At 41.4% G+C, this 25,993-nt stretch overlaps 1 protein-coding gene across 5 annotated transcripts in view; it reads left to right on the top strand.

Annotated features, from left to right (window-relative positions):
• The window catches only part of UNC5C (unc-5 netrin receptor C), a 246,798-nt gene that overhangs the window by 153,901 nt on the left and 66,904 nt on the right, over positions 1-25,993 (top strand). For 4 of the 5 annotated variants that reach the window (XM_068681762.1, XM_068681760.1, XM_068681761.1 and 1 more), the window contains exons 2-3: positions 3,149-3,370; positions 21,750-21,893. In XM_068681762.1, coding sequence (XP_068537863.1) covers positions 3,149-3,370; positions 21,750-21,893 — 366 coding nt within the window. The remainder of the gene's footprint in view (positions 1-3,148; positions 3,371-21,749; positions 21,894-25,993) is intronic. The other variant, XM_068681763.1, reaches the window with a different exon arrangement.

The following is a 25,993-nucleotide window of genomic DNA, read 5'->3' as shown; positions in this document are numbered from 1 at the left end:
CATTGGAAGTTGCTTCAGTTCTGCTAAAAGCTTGTTTTATAGAGTTGCAAAAAATCTCAACACAGCCAAATAACCGATATTGACATTTTCAGGGGTAAATGTGTTTGATTTTTTGGAATATTTTTATATATTTACACTGCCATTATAGCTATGCCCTCACATTGCTGCAAGCGCCACAATGGAAGCAAGATAATACATAATTCCCATTTAAAAAATGGAAAGCAAGTTTTCAATCCAAATTTGGTTCCAAATCCACTCAGCAGCCTGTGTTTTGCCCTCAAACCACTGCCTCATGACTCTGGCTGGGTCTGCAGTGCTGGCTGCACAGGAGGGGAGCACTGGTGTGTCTCCTGCAGGAGAACATCCCATCCCCTTGGGATGTTCCAGCCACGATCCATGCAGGCTGGTAAAGCCTCCTCTTGCCTTTTAGCAGGGAATAGCAGGAGTGAGGGACCCTGAATGCTGCTGGAGGTAGGACTCACTTTGCAGGCCTTTTTCAGCCGAACACCAAAAATCCAGTTGCATTCACATTCTGAGTATTCTTCTTTAGAATTTGTTCTGCAAAAAATGACTCTAATGTTGCTACTAATAGCAACAGTAAGAGGGCAGTGATTGAATGAACATAATCTCTTAGCTACTTTGTGAAATTTCTTCTAAAAATGCAGCTGTTAAATGCTAGTTTCCAGGGACAAGACTGCCTCTGTACACTCTCTGTGTGACATTTTGTGAGTGGTTTCCATCTCTATCCCCAGCATTTAAGAGAGGGTTAGATGTCTGTTGTTATCAAGGAGAAAGAGCATGGAAAAATAGAGTTGGTTATTTATTGTTTAAAAAGAGTAAGGTGTCATTATAGCAAGAAGCCATAAGAAAGCTGGCTTGTACCTGACCATGGGATGCCAGGCTGGTGAAGAGAAGCAGCCACAGCCACCATCAAAAAGTGCGATCAGGTTACCATGTACTGGGCACTTCTCCTAATATAAAAATAATATTTAAAAATTAGGAGCGGTTACCTACGAAAGGGAAACTCAAAGCTCATACGCATTCTCCAGAACTGAGAAAATAATTAAAAAGAAAGCTTTATCTTTCCTGCAGCTTGCTGATCTGTCCTGTTAGACTTTCTAGTTACATCTTTGCTAAGATGCAGTTAATTGCTCGGGCAGCACAAGTATTGCCTTTGATAACGTGCAGAAATCTAGTGGTGAAAATAAATACATTTATTCTTCCAGTCACCAGAAATTAGTGAAGCAGTTCTTGTTTAATTATGAAACATATGTGTGCTTTGTTGCTTTCCATCTGTCTGCTCACTGATTTGCAATTAAATGACCAGAAGAAAAAGATACGTCCTGTGGCAGTTCGGGGGAAATGATTCATCTCTAATGCTCCTGTGCCGCGTGTGGCTGTGGAGCAGCGTGAGCGAGGGAGGGAGGCACTGGGAGAGATGGGGAGTTACAGGCAGAGGGGGATGAGGGGAGCTTCAAGTCCTCTTCCTTCAGTTCTGATATGTTTCCATGTCATGAAAGCAAAGGTTGTCTCACTTAGCGTGCTGAAAGGACCAGTCTTACTCGCTGGTCCTTTCTTCTAACTGCTTCACAGTCGTGTGAACTGTGAAGGAGGGATGCTGTAGTGAAACAGGCCTTTTAAATACCCACATGGGCATTAATATGGAAATAAATAAATAAATTGGTGAATGTGTGCTATCTTCATAAATAGTTCAAGAGGCTCCCAGAGTCTCTTGCTGGGTAAGGTACTCCCACCCCTGACGAAGAGGCACAGCCTGCCCGCACATAGCCATGTGGGTGGGTACCCTGCTGCCTTCTGGTCCCAGCTCCTTCCTCTGGTACTGCTTTTCCTTCTCATTCTGCAGTAGCAGTGGCTGGAAGGAGAGATTTCCATGCCCCTTGTAATTCTGGACACAGCCGTGACAGGCGTATCTCAGGTAGGGAAGGAGCTGTCTGACATCTCGTCTTCATGAAGACCGGCAGGGAGGAGATAGTACTCCCACAGAAATACTTCCACAGTATTTTTAGTTTGATGTTCTGGGCTGTTTTATTAATCATCTGCAATGTCTCTCACTGTGTATAACAATAACTGTTGCAGAGGCAGGAAGGGGGAGGCCCTCAGGACTTGGCAGCCTGTTGGTGCTGGGTTTGTCATCAGTTGGTGCCTCCCCATCTAGTGGGAGCATCTTGGATGGTCTTGTGCATTGATGTGGGGAGGTGCATGGGACATGGGCTATTCTCCCCTGAATTGGTGTTTTCTGGTGTAGAAGACTTCACCAGCAGAAAGTGACAAATGGGATTGAAAGAGAGATTTGGGAAGAGGGAAAAAGGAAAGCATGTGGGTTAGGTGTTGCTAATGTTGCCTCGTGTGTGTTGGACTCTTTTCCTCCTTGTCCAGACTTCTCGCATCGACTTTATTCATTACCAGCACCACCAGGGAGGTGCATGGGTTCCTTAAATCAATAGCAAGGGTCACACTGGCCCAAAGTTTCACCGTCTCACAGCTGCTGTGCCCCGAGTCCCAGCTCCGGCTCCCTCTCTGTAGTGAAGAAAGCAGAAACGAGAGTGCCACAAAGTAAATGAAGCATAGTCTGGCACCTTCGTTAGCAGTCTTAACAGTTTGAAAAATGAACAAAGAGGCATAGACTGGACATGCATTTAGTCTTCTGCTCTTACAGTAAATTTCAAATTGTTCATCTGAAATGAAAGGCGTTCCTTCCCGTTTTAACATCCTCAGCCAATACGAGCTATGTGCATTCACTTGATTAAGCACAGCGATAAGTCACTATTGGGAAATGTGACCTTGAAGCTTCCAAAAGTTTCTATTATTTCCTTCTACGGTTTCACAGTCAACTCTCCCAAGCGCTAACATAATATTTTATTGCTTGTGTTGCTGGTGATGATAACAAAGGACCATTCCCGGTCATGTGAATGTGCACATCCCTGTCACATCACATCGGGGGAAGACAGCTGAGGATGTAAAGAAAAATCTCTGCTAGTCTGAAAACAGCAGTGCATTTAAGCCTCCATCTCAGAATGCTCCTAATATAACCTTTTATTTGAAAAGCACACTCAGGAAGTGCTTGTGAGTCTTTGACAGCTGAATTTTGGTATTTCATTTGTCCTTTTTGTCTTTTTTTTTTTTGCAGATGACGATTTTTTTCATGAACTTCCAGAAACTTTTCCTTCTGATCCTCCAGAGCCATTACCCCACTTTCTCATTGAACCCGAAGAGGCTTACATTGTGAAAAACAAGCCTGTGAATCTGTACTGCAAAGCGAGCCCAGCCACGCAGATCTATTTTAAGTGCAACAGTGAATGGGTTCATCAGAAGGACCATGTGGTGGATGAGAGAGTAGATGAAACCTCCGGTGAGTTTGCATTATGTCTTGGAGAGATGAGAATTAAAATGCAGTAATATCAAGCCCACCTTTGTAATCTAGCAGCTATTCATATGGCAGCTACTTTTCTTTACTCTTGATACAGCTGTGAATTCTGCAACTGGCATTACTGAACACTAGCTGGCATTGTGTAGAGGTGGCGTCTACATCCAGGTCAGTTAGTAAAACGTGATTTGTAGAGGGTCCTGCCCTACTTTGAACCACTTCTCCAGTTTCACAAGTTCCCAGCAGTTGCACTGTATCACAGTCACAGACCAAGAATCACATTGTCCCCGTAGTGCTGAAGAGAATTTGGGTTGTTCCTAGAATGATGTTTTCTTGGGAAATGTGGAGAAAGAAAAAAAAAAAAAATAGAGAGAGAAATTTAATCATCTTCTAGCATGAAAGAAGGAGAAGGCACACCTGGGCACAGTTTAGGGCAGTGTATTGATCCAGAACAAGCTCCTGGCTGTTATTCCATTATATTTTTTTCTGCCTGCTCCATAGAGCCCACATGAAGGTGAACTGCAGTGTGCTAGCAAGGAAAAGAAAAAAAAAAAAGAAAGAAAGAAAGAAAGAAAAAAAAAAAAAACAGGAGCCTCATCCTTCCTCAGTCAGTACCGGAATGCCACTGGCATTCATGATTACAAAAAAAAAAAAAAAAGGTTTAAAACTTGAGCTATAAACCAGCCTAAATCAAAGATATGATTGTTCCAGTTTGAGAATACTGGTAATCAATAGAGTTTGAGTCACATGCAAGGAGAGAAGGGGGACTTACTGCTGTTTTGATGTCTCTGAGAAATAGCAGGATACCAAGCAAGGAGGTACCTTTCCTTTGGGAATTACACCACCACTTGGTCTAATTACTTAGAAAAATAACTCCACCAGATGTCTTGGAAGTCTCTTGTGAACTGGGTTTTATTTGTTTCAGCTCATTTATTTGCACAGAGATCAAAAGCATAAGCTTTTAACAGTACCGTGGTGCTCTCAGCTTGAGAAAGAGAAGGTGGGTGTAGGGAAGAATGGCTGTAGAAAAAAAATCTCTACTAAACTTTGGGCCTGTTTATTTGCTTGTAAGAATAGGCTTTTCCAACAGGTCAAAAGCAGCAGAACAGCTAAAAAAAAGAAAATATTGTTACTTAATACATCTTTTTTTGTTGTTGTTGTTTGTTTTTTTGATTACTTTTTGTTCCATCCATGGGAGTCCACTGCAATGAAGGACAGGCAGGAGAACTGCTATCACCCTGTTATTCTTTAAGCTTTTCTTAACATCAGTATTCAGAAACTGAATTATGGCTTCTGTACAGTACAGTCAGAAGCAGTTTGAAAATGAAGGGTCTGATTCTTCTCAGTGACTCTAAAGGAAATAAAACATTTGTATTGAACTCAGCAGTGCTGGGGCAATCTGTAGGAGGGCAGAATGAGTTTCTAAATGCTTGTCTTCAAGTTTCTTCTTTCTGATCTGAGAAGAGGCATTAGCATTCCATGTAAACAATGAAAAAGTGTGGCTAGCTTTCTTACTACGGCAGAACTGATGTAAGGCATGTAAAAAACAGTTGTGAATCATAGGCCTCAGAAGGTGAGTGACCACAAGTGGCTGTCCATCCAGTCACAAAGTAGAACTGCTGAGTTAAGCACTGCTCTGTAGTGGGAAAGAAAATACCTGAAAATGCTGCATATTTAACTGAGTAGCCTGACTTGAATACAAGTCCACACACAATTAATATATAGTCTAATTTTAACATTTTGGGTACAGTTGGTGCAATCATGCCAGATGAAGTGAAAGACAGAGGAAAAAAAACGTTATATCAACTATTAGAAATTTAAATATAAGAAGACAAAGTAAAGAATTGCTGAAAATACCTAAATTTCATGAACTCTGTAAGCTTTAATATGGGAGAGGGGTTACACTTAGAGAACATACTAATTTAATAAAAAGCTTGAGTCAAAATAGCAGCAAGATGTTAGAGCTGGCTTCTTCAGTTAGCACCCTTGCTCTGCAGCATGGATTGCAAGTCTCAGGGAAATGCTGATGTGTGGACTGTAGTTTGCAGTGCAGGATTTGCAACTTATATATATTTTTTCTCTTTTTTTTTTTTTTTTTTTTTTTTCCCCAAAATCTCATTCTAGAAGTTCACGGTGCCATAAAACAGATTGTAACAGAGAATGTAAAAGCCCAGTCTTGAAAAGAGATGCATCTGAATATATTAGAGGACAAATGTTTTGAATAATAAACAGCAGCAAGTACATGCAAACAAAACCCATATCCAATTAGAGATTAACTTAATCTACTGGAACTGGGGGGTGGGAATGTCAAAAGCTGTGCACATCAGATTATTAGCTCAAGAGACACAAACCCAGGCATGCTAATAACTTGTTAAAATGCCACTGTTGACAGAACCTGCATTTGTCAGTCTAAATGGCTGGTGCCAAACGGTTGGGTTGGTTAACTCATCACAGTTGCAAAGTTTGTGCAGCTTCCTCTACTTACTCTGAGAATCTATTGCTCAGAACGCAGTGTTATTGGAATATGTAAACAGTGCCAGTGGTAAGGTAGTGTTTTGATTTGTTTTTTCAAAGCAATAGATGCTCAGGAAAATATACCCCCTGCAGGAGGAGCTAGAGACAAAACAGCAGGAGACAGTGGCTGTGAGGATTCATGTTGGTCCTTGAGGAGAAGGTGTTAAACATAGGAAGTCATCGGCCTGGCAGTTTGTAACAGCCAGCCTGCAAAGCCCTTTGACTCTACCACTTTTGAGGCTATTTAGGTTTCTTTTGCTATTTTTGGCTAGCTAGTGCAGTAGTTGTAGCACAGGGCACAGCAGTAGCATGTGAGCTGCACAGAAGGTGGTGAAAGGCCAGCAGCTCACACTGCTGCTGCTGCTGGCTTAGGCTTGCAGTGATAGAGGCTGGAGAAATGGTCCACAAACCAGGATATGTCTAGGTGTTACATGTGCATGTGCTGAGTGTGTGTGTGCGCCCGTGTATGCATGAGGAAAGTGGGTGGATTGCACTGTCTGTGCACGGAGAAAAGCAAGAAAGACATTCTGTCCCCTTGGAGCACCTCCAACAGCAAATTCCACATTTATCTCTAGTAATAACCCAGGGCTCAAAAAGATCTCATCTATAACGTGCTTCTGCTGGTCAGTTGTGTAAATCCAAGCAACTGAGAACTTGGCGCATTCTTCTCTTGTGATATTTTACCGTTCCTAAGGTCTGCTCTGCAGAAATACAAAGAGAAGTACCACTGTGAGGTGCTCTTCAGCTCCCATTTTTTAACCCGGGCCCTTAGATAGAAAAGCAGCGCAAAGGCAAACCAGATAAACAGGCAATAAAATACATGATAGAAAAGAGTAAAAGTCGACTATGCTTTCTTTTTCACAGCACAGGTGATAGGGAAGAGATAGGACTAAAATACAGGTGTGATGCTATCACCTAGAGATTGTAAATGATGCATTAAAGAGAGAAGCAGGCTTTGATTTGTGAAAGATTATATGTTCCTGGATTCTGAGTCTATGGCCAAGAATTAAATCTGTGTAGAGGTAATTAACTCTGTTATAAGGCAAATTTGTTTCTGTCACTGATAAAACTAGAGACAACAGCATGACAATAGTAGTGTCACAAAAGAAGGAAGGAGAGTGCAGCCCTGCTCTCATTGGAAAGATCTGCTATATACAAATAATGAATGTATTAAGAATGTTAATTTTTAAGAAGAGAAACACAAATATTTATATATTTTTCTTGTGTGCATGTGTGTGTATATATATATATATATATATTTTCTTTTTAACACAAGAGAAGATACAAAATAAGACTTATAGATGTCTGCACTTTGCCCTGTGAGATATATTTAGGCTGTAGGTAAAGCCTTGCTGTAAAGAACATGCCAAGGGACTCTGTGGGAGTTGTTGCCTTCTGGTTGGAGAGGATGAGAACAGTAACGGTGACAGGGTGTTCTAGTACCACTCTCTTTGATTAAATTAGACTGAAGAGAGAGCCTGGCAAAAAATTGCAATGATCGAGCCTGAGAAGCCAGAAGCTTTAGATAGAAAATCATTAAATTCTGTTTTTAAACTTCAGACTCCCTGGATTTTTTCTTCTTTATGAAAAAGTTAAGCATTTTCATAAAGAAGTCAAATGGGTGCTTTGAAAATCTTTAGCACACATCTTTGACTCCTTCACTTCCTATGTAGATGAAATACAAGGCAAGTCATGCTATGTTTTTTGTTGTTGTTTTTACTGGAATATTTTCCCATTAATGTGGAAAAATATATGTAAAGAATAAGAACACTGGTTTTAAAAAAGCAAAGATAAAAGTATTTTTGAGGGAACACATTTGATTTTATGACTGACTTTCATAAAAGATAACAGCAAAGGAAGTAAAAGAAAGCCTGCAGAACTGGTCCTTTTGGGGGCAAGAAAATTCCATTGCCACAAAATGAGAAGCTTAATGGCGTCAATAATTATTAAAGCAATTTCTGAACATTTTCCAAATTACTGTGCCTCTGAAAATGGCTAGTTTGCATGTATGCTTCTATGGAGATGTAATTTCACATACACACGAAAAATTCTGCAGTGGTGGGAGAGCTGCAGACATATAGAAAATCAGTGTCCAGCACCCCTTTATTCCCTTTTATTCAGAGGGTTTAAATGCTGCTAAGCCAAAACCAACACTGCTGAGATGTACAACAGAGAAAAAATCAAGACTACTATTTTTCCATATGCATTGTAATAGTTTCCCCATGACTGTTAAGGTGAAAGGATCAATAAACCCCCTCTTGCCCTCTGCAATGGCAGTGATGTGCTTCTCTCTCCTCTTGAAGCAAGGAGAAAACATTTGGAGCTCTACTAAGTGCTAATTAAATAGACATATCGGGCAATTCAGCCAACGTTACTGCTTGCCTGTACTTTTTGTCTTCTTGTGCTCAGATGCATAGGGAGAAGAAGGCTCAGTGAGTTTGCTGATGCCCTCCTCAGTGATTCCAAATAGCAGCAAGATGGAATAAGGGCTCTTGGACCTGTCCTGTGGGCTCTGCTAAAGCAAAGTGAACAGGCCTATCTGTGCCATCACAGAGGACAGACATGCTGAGGGAGGCTCTGTTAAGGACCAGGTGAAGTTACCAATCCTTTTTCCTGTGTCCTGCCTTCAGAGGCAGGCCCCTGGGGGACCTAACATCCACCAGAAATGCCCCTGGTGCTACCCAGCCTTCAGATGTTTCCGAGATCTTCCCTTGAGCTGCTCCTTCCTCTCCCTGCCTCCAACCAAATCAACAAAAATGGTCAAGTTAGAATCTGGATCAGAAAAAGATTTTCCCCTGACAAAGACAGGTTATCAAACTGCACTCCGGTGGGTGAATGTGCTCTTCTTTTCAGACAGAAATCTCAGACTTCTTCGTTTCAGCTTCTTGACATAGTCAAGAATGACTGCTGTGATTCCCACACTAACCTTCCACCGTTACCTTTTACCATTAATAACGTATTTCTGGATGACTTGCAGATTTGATGAAAGGAGACGGAGCTTTTGACGTCTGGTCAGCATTGATCTGGCAAATAGAAGGTTGTTACCCTAAGCAATGGCTTTGGCAGCCTGTCAGGGGAGTAGATATCCAGCTAGCTAAATCTTTAATAGATCGCCCTCAACAGAGAGATCAAAGATTGACGTCTACCCTTTTGCCTTTAAAACAGCTCTTGCAGGATGCTGCAGCCAAGACAGCGTGGGGAAGCCTCCACAGTGACTCACTGCTGTTCTGGCACTGTTTGTAGAGACAGAAATATCACTTCCACCATACTCCGTCACCTTATTTTTCTCTGTCTGTGTACATCTCATGAAAGCTGTTTATTTGGTGTGTGTGACACTGTGATTTGGAAGTCTGCACTGCCCTAATGAACAAAAGCCCCATTCGCTTGCCTGGCTGCTAGCTAGCTTTCATTGTTGAAGCTGGGGCTTTTGATTATACAACAAAGATCATCTTACATGCTCTTGTTTGGAGCAGTGGTACATGTTCCTCTTAGTATTTTTTATGAAAAAGAAAAGCTATGACTATATACAAAATGCAGCACTTCATTGATACCAGCATGGAAAAACTTAATTTGGGATCTCAAATATGAAATGCAGGTGCCCCTGTCCCCCATGTAAGCTCAGCTCTAGACCAGGAGCACAGATGGGTACCCTTCACCTTGTTTTCTGTCACCCACAGATCCTTTCCTTACTGCTTTTTATTCTTTTTTTTTTTTTTCCTCTCTGCACATGTTTCTTCCTTAATCTCTTTTTGCTTCTTCATGACCTGCTCTAGTCTCCTAATCCTCATTATTTTTCAAGAGTTCAAAATGTGGACAGTTTCTTCTAGGAACTTTGCTAAGGAGATGACAGGTAATGCTAAATGCTGCAGTTACGTTAGAGCCTGTAATATTTTGACTCTCTGGGGCAGAATACCTTGGGTTTATTCTGGTGTGGGTAGCCACATATCATAAATAAGGATTGTTTTCATTCCATTGCTGTCACAAGTCATTTTATTGCCTGTTCATCATTGGATCAAATCCCTTACAAACATCAAGCACCCTGATTCAAAATAATTATTTATCAGCAACGTATTGCCAGTTTTTAGCTGTGCTCCTTCAATATTCTCCCCTAATCCAACTCAAGGAAATTTAAAAATGTGTCCGTGTATCTTTTCCCAAATGCTTCTATTAATAGGTTTGAGAATTGGGCTAGAATTGATACTCTAGTCCATTTTCTTTAGTAATTCAAACTCTGTCCACTCTCTGCAAGGATGCTAAAAGGGAAACCTGCTTATATGTATGGTCTGAAAGGCTGCAGCTGGTGCAGAACGGAGCAGCCATCTGCATTTCTCCAAAGAACCAGGATTCTCTGGAGGGATACCAGATGTTTACTTACATAGAAATAGATGAACAAACCCACACTTTTTTTCCTGTTTGACATTTCGGTTGCTGACATTTTAGGTGCCATTCAGGCCTCCTTCTCTCTCCACATCTCTCCCTGTGGCCTTGCAGGCAGCTCTCCCATTAAAGAGGAGGCCTGTGCTCATTACCACGGTGAGAGGAGCTCTCTCTTCTCCCAGGTTGTAGCTCCAAATCTGGCTGCTGGGAGAGTGGTCCCCAGCACACCCCAGTCAAGGAAATACCCAACAACAAAGCTACCGCAGGAATTTTGGCAAGAAAGCAACTTTTATCTTGAGTAATTAGTATACTTTAATAGAAAAAGAACCATTTTTGAAACTTCAGAAGCAACACACTCAGATTTTTCTAGGCTATAAATTCAGTATGGTAATTATTTTTGTTGAAGGAAGTGGAGAAATCACCAAGGTCAGTGCTGACCTAAGGAAGGGAAATTACATTTTTATATATAGAATAAGAACATTGTGTCGTATATTTGCTCTCTGGAGGAAAAATCTGCTTATAGGCAGTGCAAAACTATCTCCTAGATGCAGCAAGGTTGTTTCTTAAATTCAACAGACCCCATGGATTTTGAGTGTAGACTCCACTGAAAACAGTATTCACCATGTAAAACACTCTTATAATACATATATTGCCATATAATTAATTTCTCCTTTAAGCATGCTGTGCTATAGAGTTTTGTTTTGTTGTTTTGTTATTTTTTAATTCCTGTAAATCCTTGTGGAAGGCTGCTTCTAGCTCTTAAACCTAGACAGCTTCTAATAGTGGGGGCCAGAAGGAGATGCTCTTCTTGCAAGTAAATCCTGCCCACACTCTTCCTGTGTGTCCATGGGAAGGGTAATTCCGAATTTTCCGTGGGTTTACCACGTATCCCCATACAAATAACTCCACTTTTCTGTTATTTACTTCTTCTAAGTGCTCTGGGATCAAAAGATAAAAGCTTTAGGGTATTTATTCATTTCTTATTGCAGCATTAACTTCCTATCTGCAGCTGTTCTCCTAATTATCCTGAAGGTTTCCTGTGGGCTTCTAGGAAAACAAATCCGAGACAGGAAATAAAGTTATTTAAAATAATAAAAAGGAGGAAAATGGATGCATATTGTATTCATTTGAAGCATTTGAGGATACGCCTCTGAACATTTCCAGCCTACACCTTATCTCCCTTCATGGTTTTGCTTCATGGAGCCCTTTGTTACTCACAATCCCATTAATCCCTTTAGATTCCCAGAAGGCATCTTCAGACACCAGTTCCACCCACCAGAGCTTCAGACTAGCTCTGGCTTTGCACAGTGCTGCTTTGGTTTTCCATCTGTTCCCTTGGCTCCTTTGGAGATGAAAGCCCTTTGCATGGGATCTGGGCTCCCCACAGCATGGGCAGTCTAGAGCCTGAAAGGACAATGGATTTCAGCTTTGTTCAGAAGAGAGGCCCAAAGGCGGACCATCATTTTTATTTCTATATAGGGATGGTGAAGGAGAGCAGAGCCCAGGTCTTGCGCAGTGTCCAACAAAAGGGCTGCAGCCGGGATCACCCTGGCACTGCAAGGACAGGGATACTTGAATCCTGTAGGTGTAGGTCTCTTGGTTAATTAACCAGGAGAATGAGTTAGTCTGTAGCTTCTTTACAAAAAATCTCTGCAAGTATGCAAGGAAATGGAGGTCTAAATTGTATTTTACATTTTCTTCGCTGAGCACAAGTTGCAGTCCTATTTCCACTGAGCAGGCAGGGTTCGTGAAATCATTGCTGAGGGGCAAGGGGAAGAGAGGAGGCTGTTGCACACAGCTCTGCCACGTGCAGGATCTAATTTTGTGCTGCCTTTACGGGTTCACCACTTGCATTTAGTTTTTTTTTATCCTTCCCATGCATTCTTGATTCGTCCATAAATGAGCAGCGTGATGTGCTGGGTACCGGCACGCCTGCTGCTCACCCGTGAGGTTGTATACATCTCTTGCTCATCACATTTTGATGGGGTGCCTTTCCCAACTCCTCGTAACTTCTCATCCCTCTTTGTATTTTGATTGTGAGAGCGGAAAGGGAGTTTTTCGTCAGTCTCTTCTGCATCTCTTCTTTGGGCCCTTGCTGCCTCTTCTATTATTTGTTCCCTGCTTTTGATTTTGGAGAGGGTTGTGGTTGGCTGATTGCTGCTTTTGGCTTCCCAGTGACTCGTACAGCGCTGCCTCTGTAATGAGTGCCGACACCGCACCTGGTTTGGTTGCCATGCCCTCCTCTGAAGAGGAGGAAGGATTGTCAGCCTGAAGTGTAATGAGACGTGGAAGTGGATCAGGCTCTCTTTTGGGTTTAGTTTTAATCCTTTTGTTCCTTAACTAAAGTGGAAGCCAGTACTGAATTCAGTCAGAGAAGGGTACCCAAGGGGGGGAAAAAATAAAATACATAGAACTACAAGGACGCATTTTGACAGTGACTACTTACATAATGAATCAGGCCCTTTTTTGTGTGTCAAAGTCACGCGGAGCTGTGGAGCAGCTTGCTTGCATCCCTGGTGCCTCGCTGCAGATAATGGGAGCTGTGTGTTGTGCTGTATCCAGCAACACATGCACACAGAGTGACTTCTGTGCCTCTTCACACTCCTTCTGTGATGACTTCTCTCATCTCTACCAACCGAGGGAAGTCTCCTGGCCTTCAGGAGCCTTCTTCCTGGCCTTCTGGCACAGACCTGAGTATGCACTGGGTGTGGGAACAGACATCAGCAGAGCTTCATGTCTGCCTGCCACAGGTCACTTCACTTCATGTTCTGGAGAAAGCTTCTCTAAAAGCAGCTTCTTGCCATTTTTTTTTGTTAAAATATTCTCAGTACACCTAAGCCTGCCACGAAACGTGATGCCAAACTTACAGAACAATAGCAACAAACAACCGGGAGAGGCTTTGACACGTCTCCCCCGGCCTTCTGTTCCTGCACATCATGGACTGAAAAAAAAAAAAAAAGGAAAAGAATGGCTTGGGAAGGCTCCCGTGTGACCCCTTGTGTCACGTTGTGGCTGTCCTCGGGTCCGCAATAGCTGCACCAGCCACTGAACTGTGTCATTGCATCAGGAACACAGAAATGAGGCGTTGTCACCTTGTCTCTGCTCCTCAAATCCACACGGAGTGGGTGTGGTACACAGGCACATGTCTGCATATATATATATTTATATATACATCACTAAGTCGATAATGTAACAAAACAACTCAGTTTATATTTTTATTTTAAAATGTTAAAAATATATTTATTTAAATACATACACAGGAGCTCTTTATTGTTCATTCCCTCTCGCCACCCCCCACCTCCATTCTGCAAAGGGAATGTAAACACGCTGTTCAAAATTCAGATGCTCTCTGGTGGCTTCCCAGATGTTGGAAGTTCAATAGATTTCCTCCCCCCCCCCCCCCATAATTTCCTCAGCTTCTTCTAGCAAAGTGCTAAACAACCATTATTCCTCTTTGTCTGCACATTGAGATTCATCTGTAGGCTCTAAACTGCCTCAAAAGTGCTTCAATTTTGCATGAGCACTAAGCTGGGGACTGGGAAGCATTACCCACTGCTGAAGGCCCAGATCATTAGAAAGAGCATGTAAATCCTCTGAACCAGAAATAAAAAGTGCACAGATTTCCTTTGTGAAGTCTCAACTGCAGCTTTATGTAAAACATGAACCTCTGGCAGGGTGTTTTCCTGGCCCTTGGAAAAAAAAAAAATAATAAAAAAAATCTTTTCTCAGTCACACGTGCCTCAAACAAAAGAAGGGAAAATTGGGCTTTGACCCAAAAGCTGGAACTGCTCATGCTCGTGCTTTCCTACATGGATAGCCTCCCTTCTTTGTGTTCCCTGTGAGTAACCCTGCTGGTCTGGCAGAGCTCAGCTTGGACACTGCCACTCTGTGATGGGGAAGATTTGGGTCAGGAGGCTTCCACCTTCACTTCTTTCTGCTCCTAGACTTATGTGAGTGCAGAAACGGAGATACCTGTGGTCGAATGTAGATGTATGCTTGGGGTGAGGTTTTCTTTGGAGTCCTGCTATACCAGAGCATGGTTATTACTTTTGTACCGGGAAAAATAAAAATAAAAAAAGAAACAGCAACAATAAGCACACGTTGTTACATGGGGAAAAGAACAACACATTTTGGAGCAATTTGTGCATATTAACGAAAAATGCTGGGAAACAAAAAATAGCTTCCATTAAAAAAAAAAAAAAAAAGTGGAAGGAGGATGGTTTTGGTTGTTTTTGCTTTGTCTCTTAGTTGTTTATAAAGCGAGAACAAGCAATCCAATGTAGTTTTAAAGCATTAAACAAATATAGAGCAGTGAGGTGCCTAAGTTGGTCAGGGAGGAGATGGAAATGTGTTTTTCACCTACCACAAGGGGACAAGCCCATGGGTCTCCTGCCTGCAGCTCACCTCCACTGTGCTGGCAGAGGCCAGGATTTGCATTTGTTTTCCACTGGTACCCAGGAATTCACTTTTGAAATCCTTCTTCCATCTTACACAACTCGGTCCTTCAGATGTTAATGGAAAAAGAACAAAAAGGCCTTGTTTTTTTGCTAAAAGAAAATAAAACCCAAACAGGATGCTCATTCTTTAATTCCAGTTCAAAGTAAAATCCCTCTGAAGACAGCCCTTTGTAATTTCTGTGGAAGTGCGTAAGTCAGTTAAAAAGTGGGGGGGGAACTAGCATTTTAGCTTAACTCACTGCTACTGGTTGCTAATTAGATGCCACAGCAAACTAGCGCAAACTTGATGTAGGTTTTAATGCAGACTTGACTTTATTAGGCAATTACCTTCATCTGTATTAATTTGTGTTAAGGAGATATCTCTTTCCTAAGGAGAAAGTTATGGAGAGAGCTCAAATAGCTGGAAACCTTTAATTTAAATGCTTGAGCTAATATTTACGGCAAATTGTTTGTAATCTTCCTGCAGTCGTTTCATACCACTAGCCAGCCATCATTTAGGGAAAAGCAGTACTGAGGCAAAAACAGGTGCATGCAATCACAGTGTGAAGGATTACCAAGTGGAAAAGCTGTTTGCTTTTTAAAAATATCTCTACATATCTATCTGTCTATCCATCTTTTGTTAAGGCTGCCACTACTCCACATAGAAAATAAGATATAGGCAAAGTGTGCCGTTATGCAATCATCTCTGTCCCATTAGGATGCACAGAGTACATTTTTCTCAGCAAGAACTTTAATATTTGAGGCTGTTCTTCTTGTGCATAGCCTATTTATTCATTTTTAAAAGACCAAATTCCACAGCATAACTACTCTGATGTTTTGGGGCAGAATTACTCCGTGACTGTGAGAGATACATCTCTGTAAGAGGATAAATGAGTTCCATTCTGACAGAGGACTGATTTTATGTTTTCCTTTGTAAAAAGGTTATTTTAACAAGGAAAGCGATAAGCCTTCTACTACAGAGACAGGTTGTTTATAGCACCTGTGATGAGCAATTACATAAATCAGATAGCTCATTGTGGACTATCACTAGATCATCGTTCTTGGCTTTGGTCATGTAAGTTTTACCATCAGAGGAGAATATAACGACAAAGGACTGCATAATGAGAAAGGAGTCTGCGTACCTTTTAGTAAGTTTGTTTACAGTCATACCACTTTGGTGTATAGGCTTGCCCACTTTCACACAAAAAAAAATAAAAAATGAGGCTGTTTTAAGGAATTTTGGATGAAGCTTTGTGTATGAAATGTAAGGCAGATGGGGACTGTGAGAACTAAAAATGCTTTCATCCTTTTTGCCAAATCCTGTGCAGATGATCCAGCCCCTTCTGAAATGATTGAAAAACTGCTGTTTTATTTTTTGGTATCAGGATTCTCCTTCCACCTTCGTCTTGCTTTGAAGAGCACGAACACGCATGGTATTAAAATATGCACTGCCTGAGCAACTTCCATACAACATTCATTCACTCACCTCTCCTATTACTAATAGATAGAAAAGGGAACCATGAGTCAGAAAGCATGGGCTGCTTCAGACTGGCACTAATTTCTTTGAAGACTGAGCAAGCCACAGTCTCTAGGCTGAGGATCTGAATCGTATACATGGGTGCACACCATGTTTGGCTAATGTAACCACAGAATTGCTTGCCATAAAAAGGGATCCTCTGGCAGCACATGTGGCTTGCACATGCAGAGGAATCCCCTACCCCATACTGTTGTACTACTGACTCCCAGAGCCTTGTCTCTGTCCTCACCAAACACGCTCCCTGACCTCTGTTTCCCCACTACAGAGCAGGAAGGGGAGGAATTTTGGGGGAAAAAATATCTGGATTTCCACTTACAGAGAAAATAAACAAATCATCCATTCCGTTTCTTGGAGTTTGAAAGTGCAGTTTAGTCTTGTGAATAAATAGCTCCTGTTTAGTGTTGTGCCAGAGGGTCAGAGACATGCCAATATAATGCTTCCACACAAATTGCTCTGTCGAAGTCCTGAGGAATATTTTCACACATGCGGGGCATTAATATCAAACGCCAAACATTGATGGCAGCCAAATTATTTCCACATAATTTCTTGGCAAAGTGATGACCAGGGAGGTGAGGATACTAACTCTGTGGCCTGAACTGACTCCAGGCTGGATAATTACATTTAATTAATTGCTGATAATCTGATGTTTCAGATATTTGCAGTGATCATTTCTCATCATAAGCAGTCATATGCAGTTGCAGAACCTTATGAGACATTTTTGTTTCCCTCTGGAAAGAAATTACACTGATTGGCATATCTGTTCCTCCTAAAATCATTGGGAAATTTGCCAATTACTTCAGTGGGTGCAATATGGAACCCATGAGTTATTATTGCACTTACTAATAATGTACCATAATATCATACAATTACATTACATTTGCATACATTAAAAACGATAACATTTCTGCCTCGGAAGACCAGATAATCTACCTCACAGTTTGTATAGCCAGCTAATAAGTTAAGCACTTAGGGACTGTGTGAATGGAGTGTGTCTATGCTTGATTGTGTTTCTAGGATAGAGCTTATAATAAAATAGTATGTATATAAGCCACAATTCCCTCCTCACTCTTTCTTTTGCTCCAGGAGGGGTAGTAATTTTATTTCCATGTATACCCTCAGCCAGTGCCTCTCCTCTGTGCTCATTTAGCTGCATGCATTAGCAGCAGGCAGATTGAGCACAGCTCCCTTCACCCTCTGCCTCGTTCCCCCCATTAATCTCTCATTAACGTGCAAATACAGAAATAAGCAAAGTTCTGGTTCCTTCCTACTCCTTTTCAGAGCCCAACTTGTATTAGCCCCAGAGATACATTTATTTTATTGAAATGAATAATTGCATATGTTGTGCTGCTAAATATGCAAAATTTTCACACGTGGAGAAATCCTCCCTATTTAATTCATGGGATGTCATCACAGATTGATTATGCCAAGGCTCTGAGCCTTATTATAAGCTATCCTCTGCCCTCACTTGGACAGAAAACTGTTAGGGGTAGGAAGATCTTTTAGACCAGTTTATTTAGTCTCCTAAAGGCCTACAGGGTTTTGGACCTCTCTTGAGGGAAATTCCACGAACGTAATGTCTTTTTCTGCTGCCAGGTTTAAGTAAATGTTTTAAAACAGTCTGATCGGTGTGTATAAATAGCCCTGGCCTTGAGCAACCTCTCTGACATCTTTTGTAACCCAGCTGATCCAGATCTGAATACTCAGGACCAGGAGAAAACGGCAACTATTTTGGGGTTTGTTTCTTTTTTTTCCTGAGATTTTTTTTTTCACTTTCTCATATTCAATTTTTTAAAACTTCTTACATTGCTGCTCTTTTGGGAATTCTGCAGTTATTCAGTAAAGAAACGCTTATGCAGAAAGAGCCCAGCAACCCAGAAATGTGTTTTTAAGGATTTGTGGTTTTTTTTTTAGTGCACAACCTTACGATACAATTACCATTTATTTTGGAGAATTGCTTTAGATTGCTTTGATTTTCTGCATTTTTGTTTTAAAGCTCCCTTCTTCACAATCTTCTTGTTGCCAGAAATAAGGTGTTGATAATTAGACCAAATATCTTCACATATCTGTGCTCATACCCAAGATCCAGATGGGCTGCAAGTGGCTACAGAAACAGTTCTCAGTTTGTTGAATGCAAATCAAGTCTGGACAGTGCAAGCAAATGCTTTTCCTGTCAAATTCGAGCTATTTGTCACACTGAGAGTAGGAGTTAGAAGTCCTATACTGATGCTCTTTGTGGATTTATATGCATTATAAGGGACCTGTTAAGCACTCTAGCTGCCCACATTTCTGTTGTCTCCTTTCAACGGTGTTTATTATTGCATTGCTTCGGAGCAGGAAGATCCTGCCTTCTTGCAGATAGTGGCACCATCTAAGCAATTATATTAACCCTAGAGTTTTCCAGCCTTGTAAGAAAACAGTGTCAAGCACACTGCATAATTTCACCTGCTGCGTAGCTTAGCCACATGAAGAACTAGACTGGGAAATTCAATATATTTCTAGTAAAGAAGGCAAAGTAGAGGAGATATTCTTTGTGAAAGAGTGTCATTTTGTTACTTATCACCGTGGCAAAGTAGAGTGAAAGGGGTAAAATGAAGATGACTGTTTGAAGTCATTATCCCAGGGCTGTCCTACGCTAGCTCCACACGCATGGTATATAAGCGATACACTCCTGAATGAAAGCAGACAGCCTCTACCAGCTCCTCTCTGAAATCTGATGTACAGCAATATGTCAGCTGGTAACGAGGCAGTTGCTTCCTGAGGTATCGCTGCAAATTCCTTTTTTCGTAACCCAGCCTAGAAAGAGATTTTCTATTAGGGTTTACGCTGAAGTGTGTTAGCAGAAGGAAGAGGATTGTGATTTAATGCAACAAGGGAAGTGTATCCCCCTGCGTGTGCCCTGCAGTCTGCGGTTGGCAAGATTTTCCTCCTAAATCATCATTGCTGTTTGTGCGATGTGGTACCCATGGGCAATGCTGGGAAGGAGTGGTCAGATCGGCCTTCCAGCGTGTCAAAACAGCACCAAGTCCAGGACGATTCTCTTGCAAATGCTTCATCTGCCTACTCTGGCATAAGGAACAAATCAACAAAGCAGAGGTATCACTGTGGGAATTCCTACATTTGTCGCCCTCAGTTCTGGTCATTGTTTGTTACATCCCAGGTGATCCCATGGAGTCACCAACTATGCCATCAAAAAGCTATTCACCCCTTTGGCCACGGCACAACTGTTGATACCACTCAAAGTCCACATGTCAAATGACTTTGAATAACCCAAAACCTATCAGAACTTGGTGGCTGTCTCAAAAGACAGCACCCAGAATAGTTTGCTATTCTAAATTACAAAATCTCAGGAAATCAAAGGTTAAAGTTGCTGCCGGTATGTTCGGAGGGAGCTGTTTTATGCATGACTTCATACCTTCAATAGACTATCAGAGAACTGAGTTTGTGTCCCAAATGTTAAGAATTATTTCATAATCATTATTAGCCAGTGCTGTCATTATGAGCCTGCTTGCTTCAGCCCCCGAGTAACAGAGTCCACTGCTCTATCGCGCTGTTATAATCAGCCTTATTACAGAAACATAAAATTGTAACCTTCTAAGGCTGCTTGAGCTAGTGCTGTAAGAACTGGGAATAAATTGAAGTAATCTTTAGGCCAGCAGCAGTTGCACTGGGAAAATATAACCATTTTTATGCGTGTAATGTACATGCTGCCTCCCCACCCTTTTCATGCTCTTCTCAACAGGACAAAAGCTATCCTCAGACCCCTTTTGCAGTCAAATTAGCTCATCAAAGCAGAACAAGTTTATAACATAGTGTTCGTTGCATATCAAGTGTCCACACACTGCTTTGATTTCCATTCTTGGGAGTGCAGTTGCTATGTTCTGAGTATTTCATTTCAAGGGGGAAAGCTATTAGGTGTTTCCCCCCAAAGTAGGAGATTATTCGATGGCTGAAGATGTCAAAGATAATGAAATTAAAAAAAAAAAAAAATGGGGCTAGGCTGTGATGGTCTCTAGCAGGAAAATGCATCTCATTAGATGGTATTCCCACCAGAGAGGCCTGTGGTATTACACGCATGAGTTCCTTTTTGCTGTTGTTAGCTGAGTTTGGGAAAAGCACAGCACGCAGCCTCAGCGACAGTGCACAAGGATGTACAAACAAAAATTAAGCCTGGGCTCCCTGATCGGAGCCTCGCTGAGGTCCCAAGTCGAAGGGCCCAACTGGCTTCCAGTGCTTCAGGAGCACATTGTGCTACACAGGCAGAAGCATTCACGGTCCAAATATCTCCTTGTAATCGTGTGCAGGACTCAAAGGGTTCAGGTCCGTGCTTGGCAATAGGGCTCAAAACCCCCACCTTTGGTATTCGGTGATCAGGACAAACTGAACAGGCTGTGGGTGATCCAAGGAACTCTTAACTCAGTTTTCTGGCAATTCTGGAAGGAAAGGGAAAATCGGTCCCACTATACAAAACATTTACATGTGGAATTTCTATATTCAAGGCTGTTTGTGAGAGTGCAGTTTTGAAAAGGTGGTGGTTCTTTCAGAGGCATGTTAGAAGTTTGTTGGTACTTTGGCATCAGCAACAAAGATCACATGCATTGACAAGGGATGCAGGCACCTCTTTTTTCTCCTTTTCCCCATTATCTTGGCATGAATTTAAGAGCATTTTGGCCAGGCTGTGCGTTTTGAGGCAGAAAAAGAGGATGTGCTGGTATGAAATACAGTGGTGGTCATTATTACCAGTGATTCCTGCAGCACCGCAACACTTCCTCGCACTTAGAAGAAGCAAAACAGTTTCTCACCAGAGAGCACTGTGTGGGAAATGTGGCCAAGTGTTGGTCTGCTGGTAAGGATAGGGAGCGGGGCTGGCTGTGAGTTTAAGGGTTGCGCTGAGATGCATTATGGAGAGGATGGGCAAGGAGGCTGTGAGGCACTGAAGCACATAATAATTGTCTTTTGACTGACAACTTGCTATAACCATGGTGCAGCACTTGTGCCCATCATTACAAGCACTGGGACATTTTCTACAGTGGCAAAATCCCTTCTTCTGTGCAGTGCAGCATCAGAGCAAGCAGGACTTCTCCCTGTGGTGTATCTATCTAGCAAAAGGAGGTGAACTACAGGAGGGTTAAGGGAGTCGTATAAGTTGAATGAGTCTATAGCTTTATGATACTCATATGAAAATAAAATGGGGCTGGATCGTCACTAGAAGTAAATCCTGTGGACATGATACAACACGTATCAGCTGAGGTGCTGGTCCTTTTGTTAATCACGTACCAGACGTGCTATATGATAAAAGTCAAATCGCAGTGATTGTTATTCACTCACCCACTTCTCATATTATGCAGACAAACTGTTGCTTCTCATCCTTCATATCCTTACGACAATATTGCTGAGAGATTGATAGAGCATCACAAGGTCCCACAACTTTGCAAGCAGACAGACTTCTGCTCCTTCCTTCCTCTGAACGTGACACTGACTGGCAGTCCTTGTGTCCCTGCAGGTCTGATTGTCCGAGAAGTAAGCATCGAGATTTCCCGCCAGCAAGTGGAGGAGCTCTTCGGGCCAGAAGACTACTGGTGCCAGTGCGTCGCCTGGAGCTCTGCCGGCACCACCAAGAGCCGGAAAGCCTACGTCCGCATCGCCTGTGAGTGTCGAGATGGGGGGGTGTGGGTGAGGGAAAGCGGAGCCTCCACCATTTGGGAGAGAGATTTTGGTTCCCACCTACTGCGTTTTGCATTTTCTGCAGTTTTTGATGTGTACTAACATTCAGACCTTCGGAAGCATACATAAAAAAATCAGTTAGCCTGCTCTTAAGAGCAAGGAAGTCTTCAAAGCCAGGCTGGATGAGGCTTTCAGCAACCTGATCTAGTGGGAAGTGTCCCTGCCCATGGCAGGGGGGTTGGAGCAGATGATCTCTAAGGTTCCCTTCCAACCCAGACCATTCTATTGTTCTGCTTTTTTGAAATCTCATTTTTCTCCTTTGTGTGTGGGGAAAGCAGCAACCTGTATTTCCTATGAACAGCAATTACCTGTCTCAAGAAAAGTGGCTGAAGCAAATGGATAGGAATATTGTCAAAACAAGCTCTGAAATAAGGTGTCTAATGTTCTTTCGTAGCTCTGCCATCACATAATAATGCTGCTGTTGCTCAACAAAGAAAAAAATATGTATTTAGCATATCACATAACCAGGTTGGTAAGATTGCAAGCAGTCATCTCAGACCTAATATTTCATTATTGTTATTCATGGTTACTAACCTCCATATTTATTATGAGCCACTCCCAGCTTTAACTCCAAGAACACAGGGCAGCTAGTTCACTGAAACCAGATCTTCATTTGACTGTACAAATATTTAATGTTCATTAATTTTCAAAGAGGTGCTTTTCTTTGTAATAGAGTAGTCACGCTGGGGACTCCTGTTTCTCTTTCACATGATGAAATCCTGTTTTGTAAAATGTGAACAAAATATTTCATCTGGAATTGTATCTCTTCATCCATTTTCACCTCAGCAAAAACACATTTTATAACAAAAGGTCATTAGAAGCTGGGTTTGCAGTACACTTACATTTCCTGCACTGGTCCTAAGAATTTATAATGAAAACAGAGAAGTCTTCCAGCTGAATAAAGCATTTCACAGACACATTAGAGGGAGGACTGTAGGATAACTCTTGTTTAAAAGTCTCCATTTAGAACTTTATTCTCCTTTTGTTCTTGTGAAAGTCCTCCAAGAGTAGTTACCTCCGTGTAAATATCCAGACACACATCAAGAAGGTTAAATTTAAATACACATTTTTAAATGTGTACTCCAAGTAACTGAGTGGAAATAAAAGACCTGTACCTTTGAGTACAGGACTAGCCTCAGAGAGGAATTTCTCCAAGGTTAAAGGAAATTAAAAGTATTGTACATGTTCATCTCGCAAAATTAGAAATGCCATTACATATGTGCATAGTGTTTTCCCATGCCAGGGAACCTTTCAAGACTTTGGGCATTTGATTTTTCTGTAGGGAACCTTTCAAGACTTTGGGCATTTGATTTTTCTGTAATGAAACAAAAGAGCAATTCCTTTTTTTTTTTTTCCTTCCAAGCAGTCAGCACTTCAGGGAGGCTTAGCAATGTTGGAACAGGCTTTTTTAGATTATGAGCCCTATGTTAACTCATTAAGTCGATTTTCATGTCCTGCCAGTTAGCCTATGACAGATGACCATTGAATTAATGCAGTTTACAAGTCAAAGTGTATTTCACTTGATGGCTAAGTAACTTCCATACCTATGCACTTCGTTTTTATATATAGCACATAATTATCGTATGCACATGGAAGCTGTTTTATATCAATTGACATTTCTTCCCAGGTGTCCAAATTTCTATTGAAGATGCTCATAATATAGAATTTGCTTTTTTTTCTTACCAAAACGTGGAGATAGGTGAACAATCAGTTTAGTGATTTTTGCAGTGTCCTGGGGTTTCTTTTAGAACAGTCTAATTAAAGAAATTCCAGGGAGTGTTATGTGCTTGTCACTCAAACGCAGCAAAAACAGCTTTGTATTTTAGTGGAGATTTTTTCTTTTGTTCCTGAGTTTGGGATTCTTGGTCAGCTTTGACTAGGCAAGTCACTTTCACTCCTTGGGATTTGGAGTTAAAGTGTCAGGCTGTCAATCTACAGGCTTTTGAACAGCTGCAGAGGCACCTTCTCTGCAAAACTACCTATTTCTAATTTCACAGATTTCTATAAATTTATCAGGTAACTTGGGACTATTCTTTTAGGAACACAGACATAGGATCAGGGATATATACCTCCCTTGTGTGATGTCATTTTGTCTGCAAGATCACTGTTTTAAACTGTGGGCTCAGGTATACTGGTATTTATCAATACTCACAGCCTTGATTCCAAACGACTGAATATGGACTGTCAATATAATTGTTGTTCCCTACCTGAACTTCAAGCACAGCTGAAAAGTCTGCTGACAGTTACACAGTGTTCCATGAGACAGGGAGGTAAGGCAGGGTTCATGCAGTATTTATGAATCTGGTCCAAGATTTAGGAGAGGCAGAAGAGTCCAGCTCTCCAGCTCTGCCTGCTTCTGTAGTTGCATGTTTATGTCACCAATGCAGTCTTCACTTTTAATTCATATAAAAAGCAAGCACTGATACCTTTGGCAAAGGTAAGGAGTGAATGGAGCATATAAAGTCCTCTATTTAATTTATTATTTAATTTATTATTATTTATTTATTTATTATTTATTTTATTGTTTAATTTATTGTGTATTTTAATACCTGAACATAGTGATTTCACCTCAGCATGTAGAACTGTAGCGTAACGAGCCATTCCTATCACATTAAGAAAAAAAATCTTTTCTTCTTCTTCCTTTCCCTTTCTCTCTCTTCCTTCTCTATCTCCTCTTTCTGTCTTTTCTCCCTTATGACCACTGGTCTTATTCAGGAATTGCTGTGTCGTCTCAAGGACTGGAGCAGCACTCCATTAAAACAAACAAAAAATAATAGCATTCAACATCTCTGTTCACTGAGCGTGTAATAGAATTAACTGAAAAGTAATTTGAAAGTGTGAAAAATGTGCATCCTGGAAAAGTGGCTTGTATTTGTTTAATGCAGGGTCAGGCATGTGTCAGAAAGTACATAACAACCTAGTCAATGAAAGTTCTCTATGAAAATCAATTGCAACATCGCTCTAGCCAAGTAAAGAGCCTCGGTTATTCAGGAAGGGAATAATCTATAAATATGGAGTGAAGATTCTGCTGCATTTCAAAGGCTGCACATGCTAGCCATACAAATAAGAAGAGGCTGATTCAAGCCAACAACCTGGCTCCCCAAAGTGTTTGGGGCATTTAATGACATCTCACCACTGCACTCCTGGCCCTCCTGTATGCTCCCTTCTGGGCAGGCTGTTTCTGAAAAGGAGCAGCAAGACAGGTGATAGAAACATCATTATTTTCAGCTTCTTTCATATGACATGGAATTCATCTTCCTGAGGCGCTGGTCTCCCCATGAGAGTGGAGCTGAGCATTTTGTCCTCTTGAATTAGCAGATTCGCTGGGATTAATTTTCACTCTGCCATTCTTGATAGCTCCCTAACCAACAAAAGCGGGGACTCCTTATGTACATCTTGGTGGAGCTGGAAAAATATAAGATTGTTGTCTGAGATACTGGCCTATGAAAGTGCTAAAATGCATTTCCTACTTGTTCAGACATTTCTTCTTTATTTTAAGCACATGTAATCAGGTGCATTGGAGTCACTAATCGGTTTTGATACAGTTCTTCTACCCAATTTAAACAAATGGACAGGGGAAGGATGAAGTTTGGGTAGCTTTCTCTGTAGCTAAAAAAAAAAAAATCAAGCCCAATATAAAGTTTTAATGTGAATTTTATGTAACAAGGCTGATGTCATTTAACAGGTAAAACCTAACAGGGCACAGTTCCTGTTTTAAGGATGAATGATGCCTGAGCATGTTTGAGCAAGAGCAGAGTTAAACCCACTAGAAAATACATCTGATAAAGACTAAACAATAGCCTCAGGATTTGACCTAATTTTTAGATCAGATAATAACAGGGTGGCTAAGACAAATTGCTTTGAGCCCATGTGCGCAAAGCAGCCTTACTTTTCATTTGCTCCAGTTTTGTGTTGGTGTAGCCTCACTGACTTCATGACGTTAACCAAGGCTGTCCTTGAGAAAATACAGTGAGAATATAAGCCCTAAATCTGCTGTCAGGTTTTGGATTTGTTGAAAACAAG

This window comes from Anas acuta, chromosome 4 (assembly GCF_963932015.1).
Source record: "Anas acuta chromosome 4, bAnaAcu1.1, whole genome shotgun sequence".
NCBI lineage: Eukaryota > Metazoa > Chordata > Aves > Anseriformes > Anatidae > Anas > Anas acuta.
The sequence above is the reverse complement of the archived record's forward strand: the minus strand, read 5'-3'. Positions and strand labels throughout refer to the sequence as shown.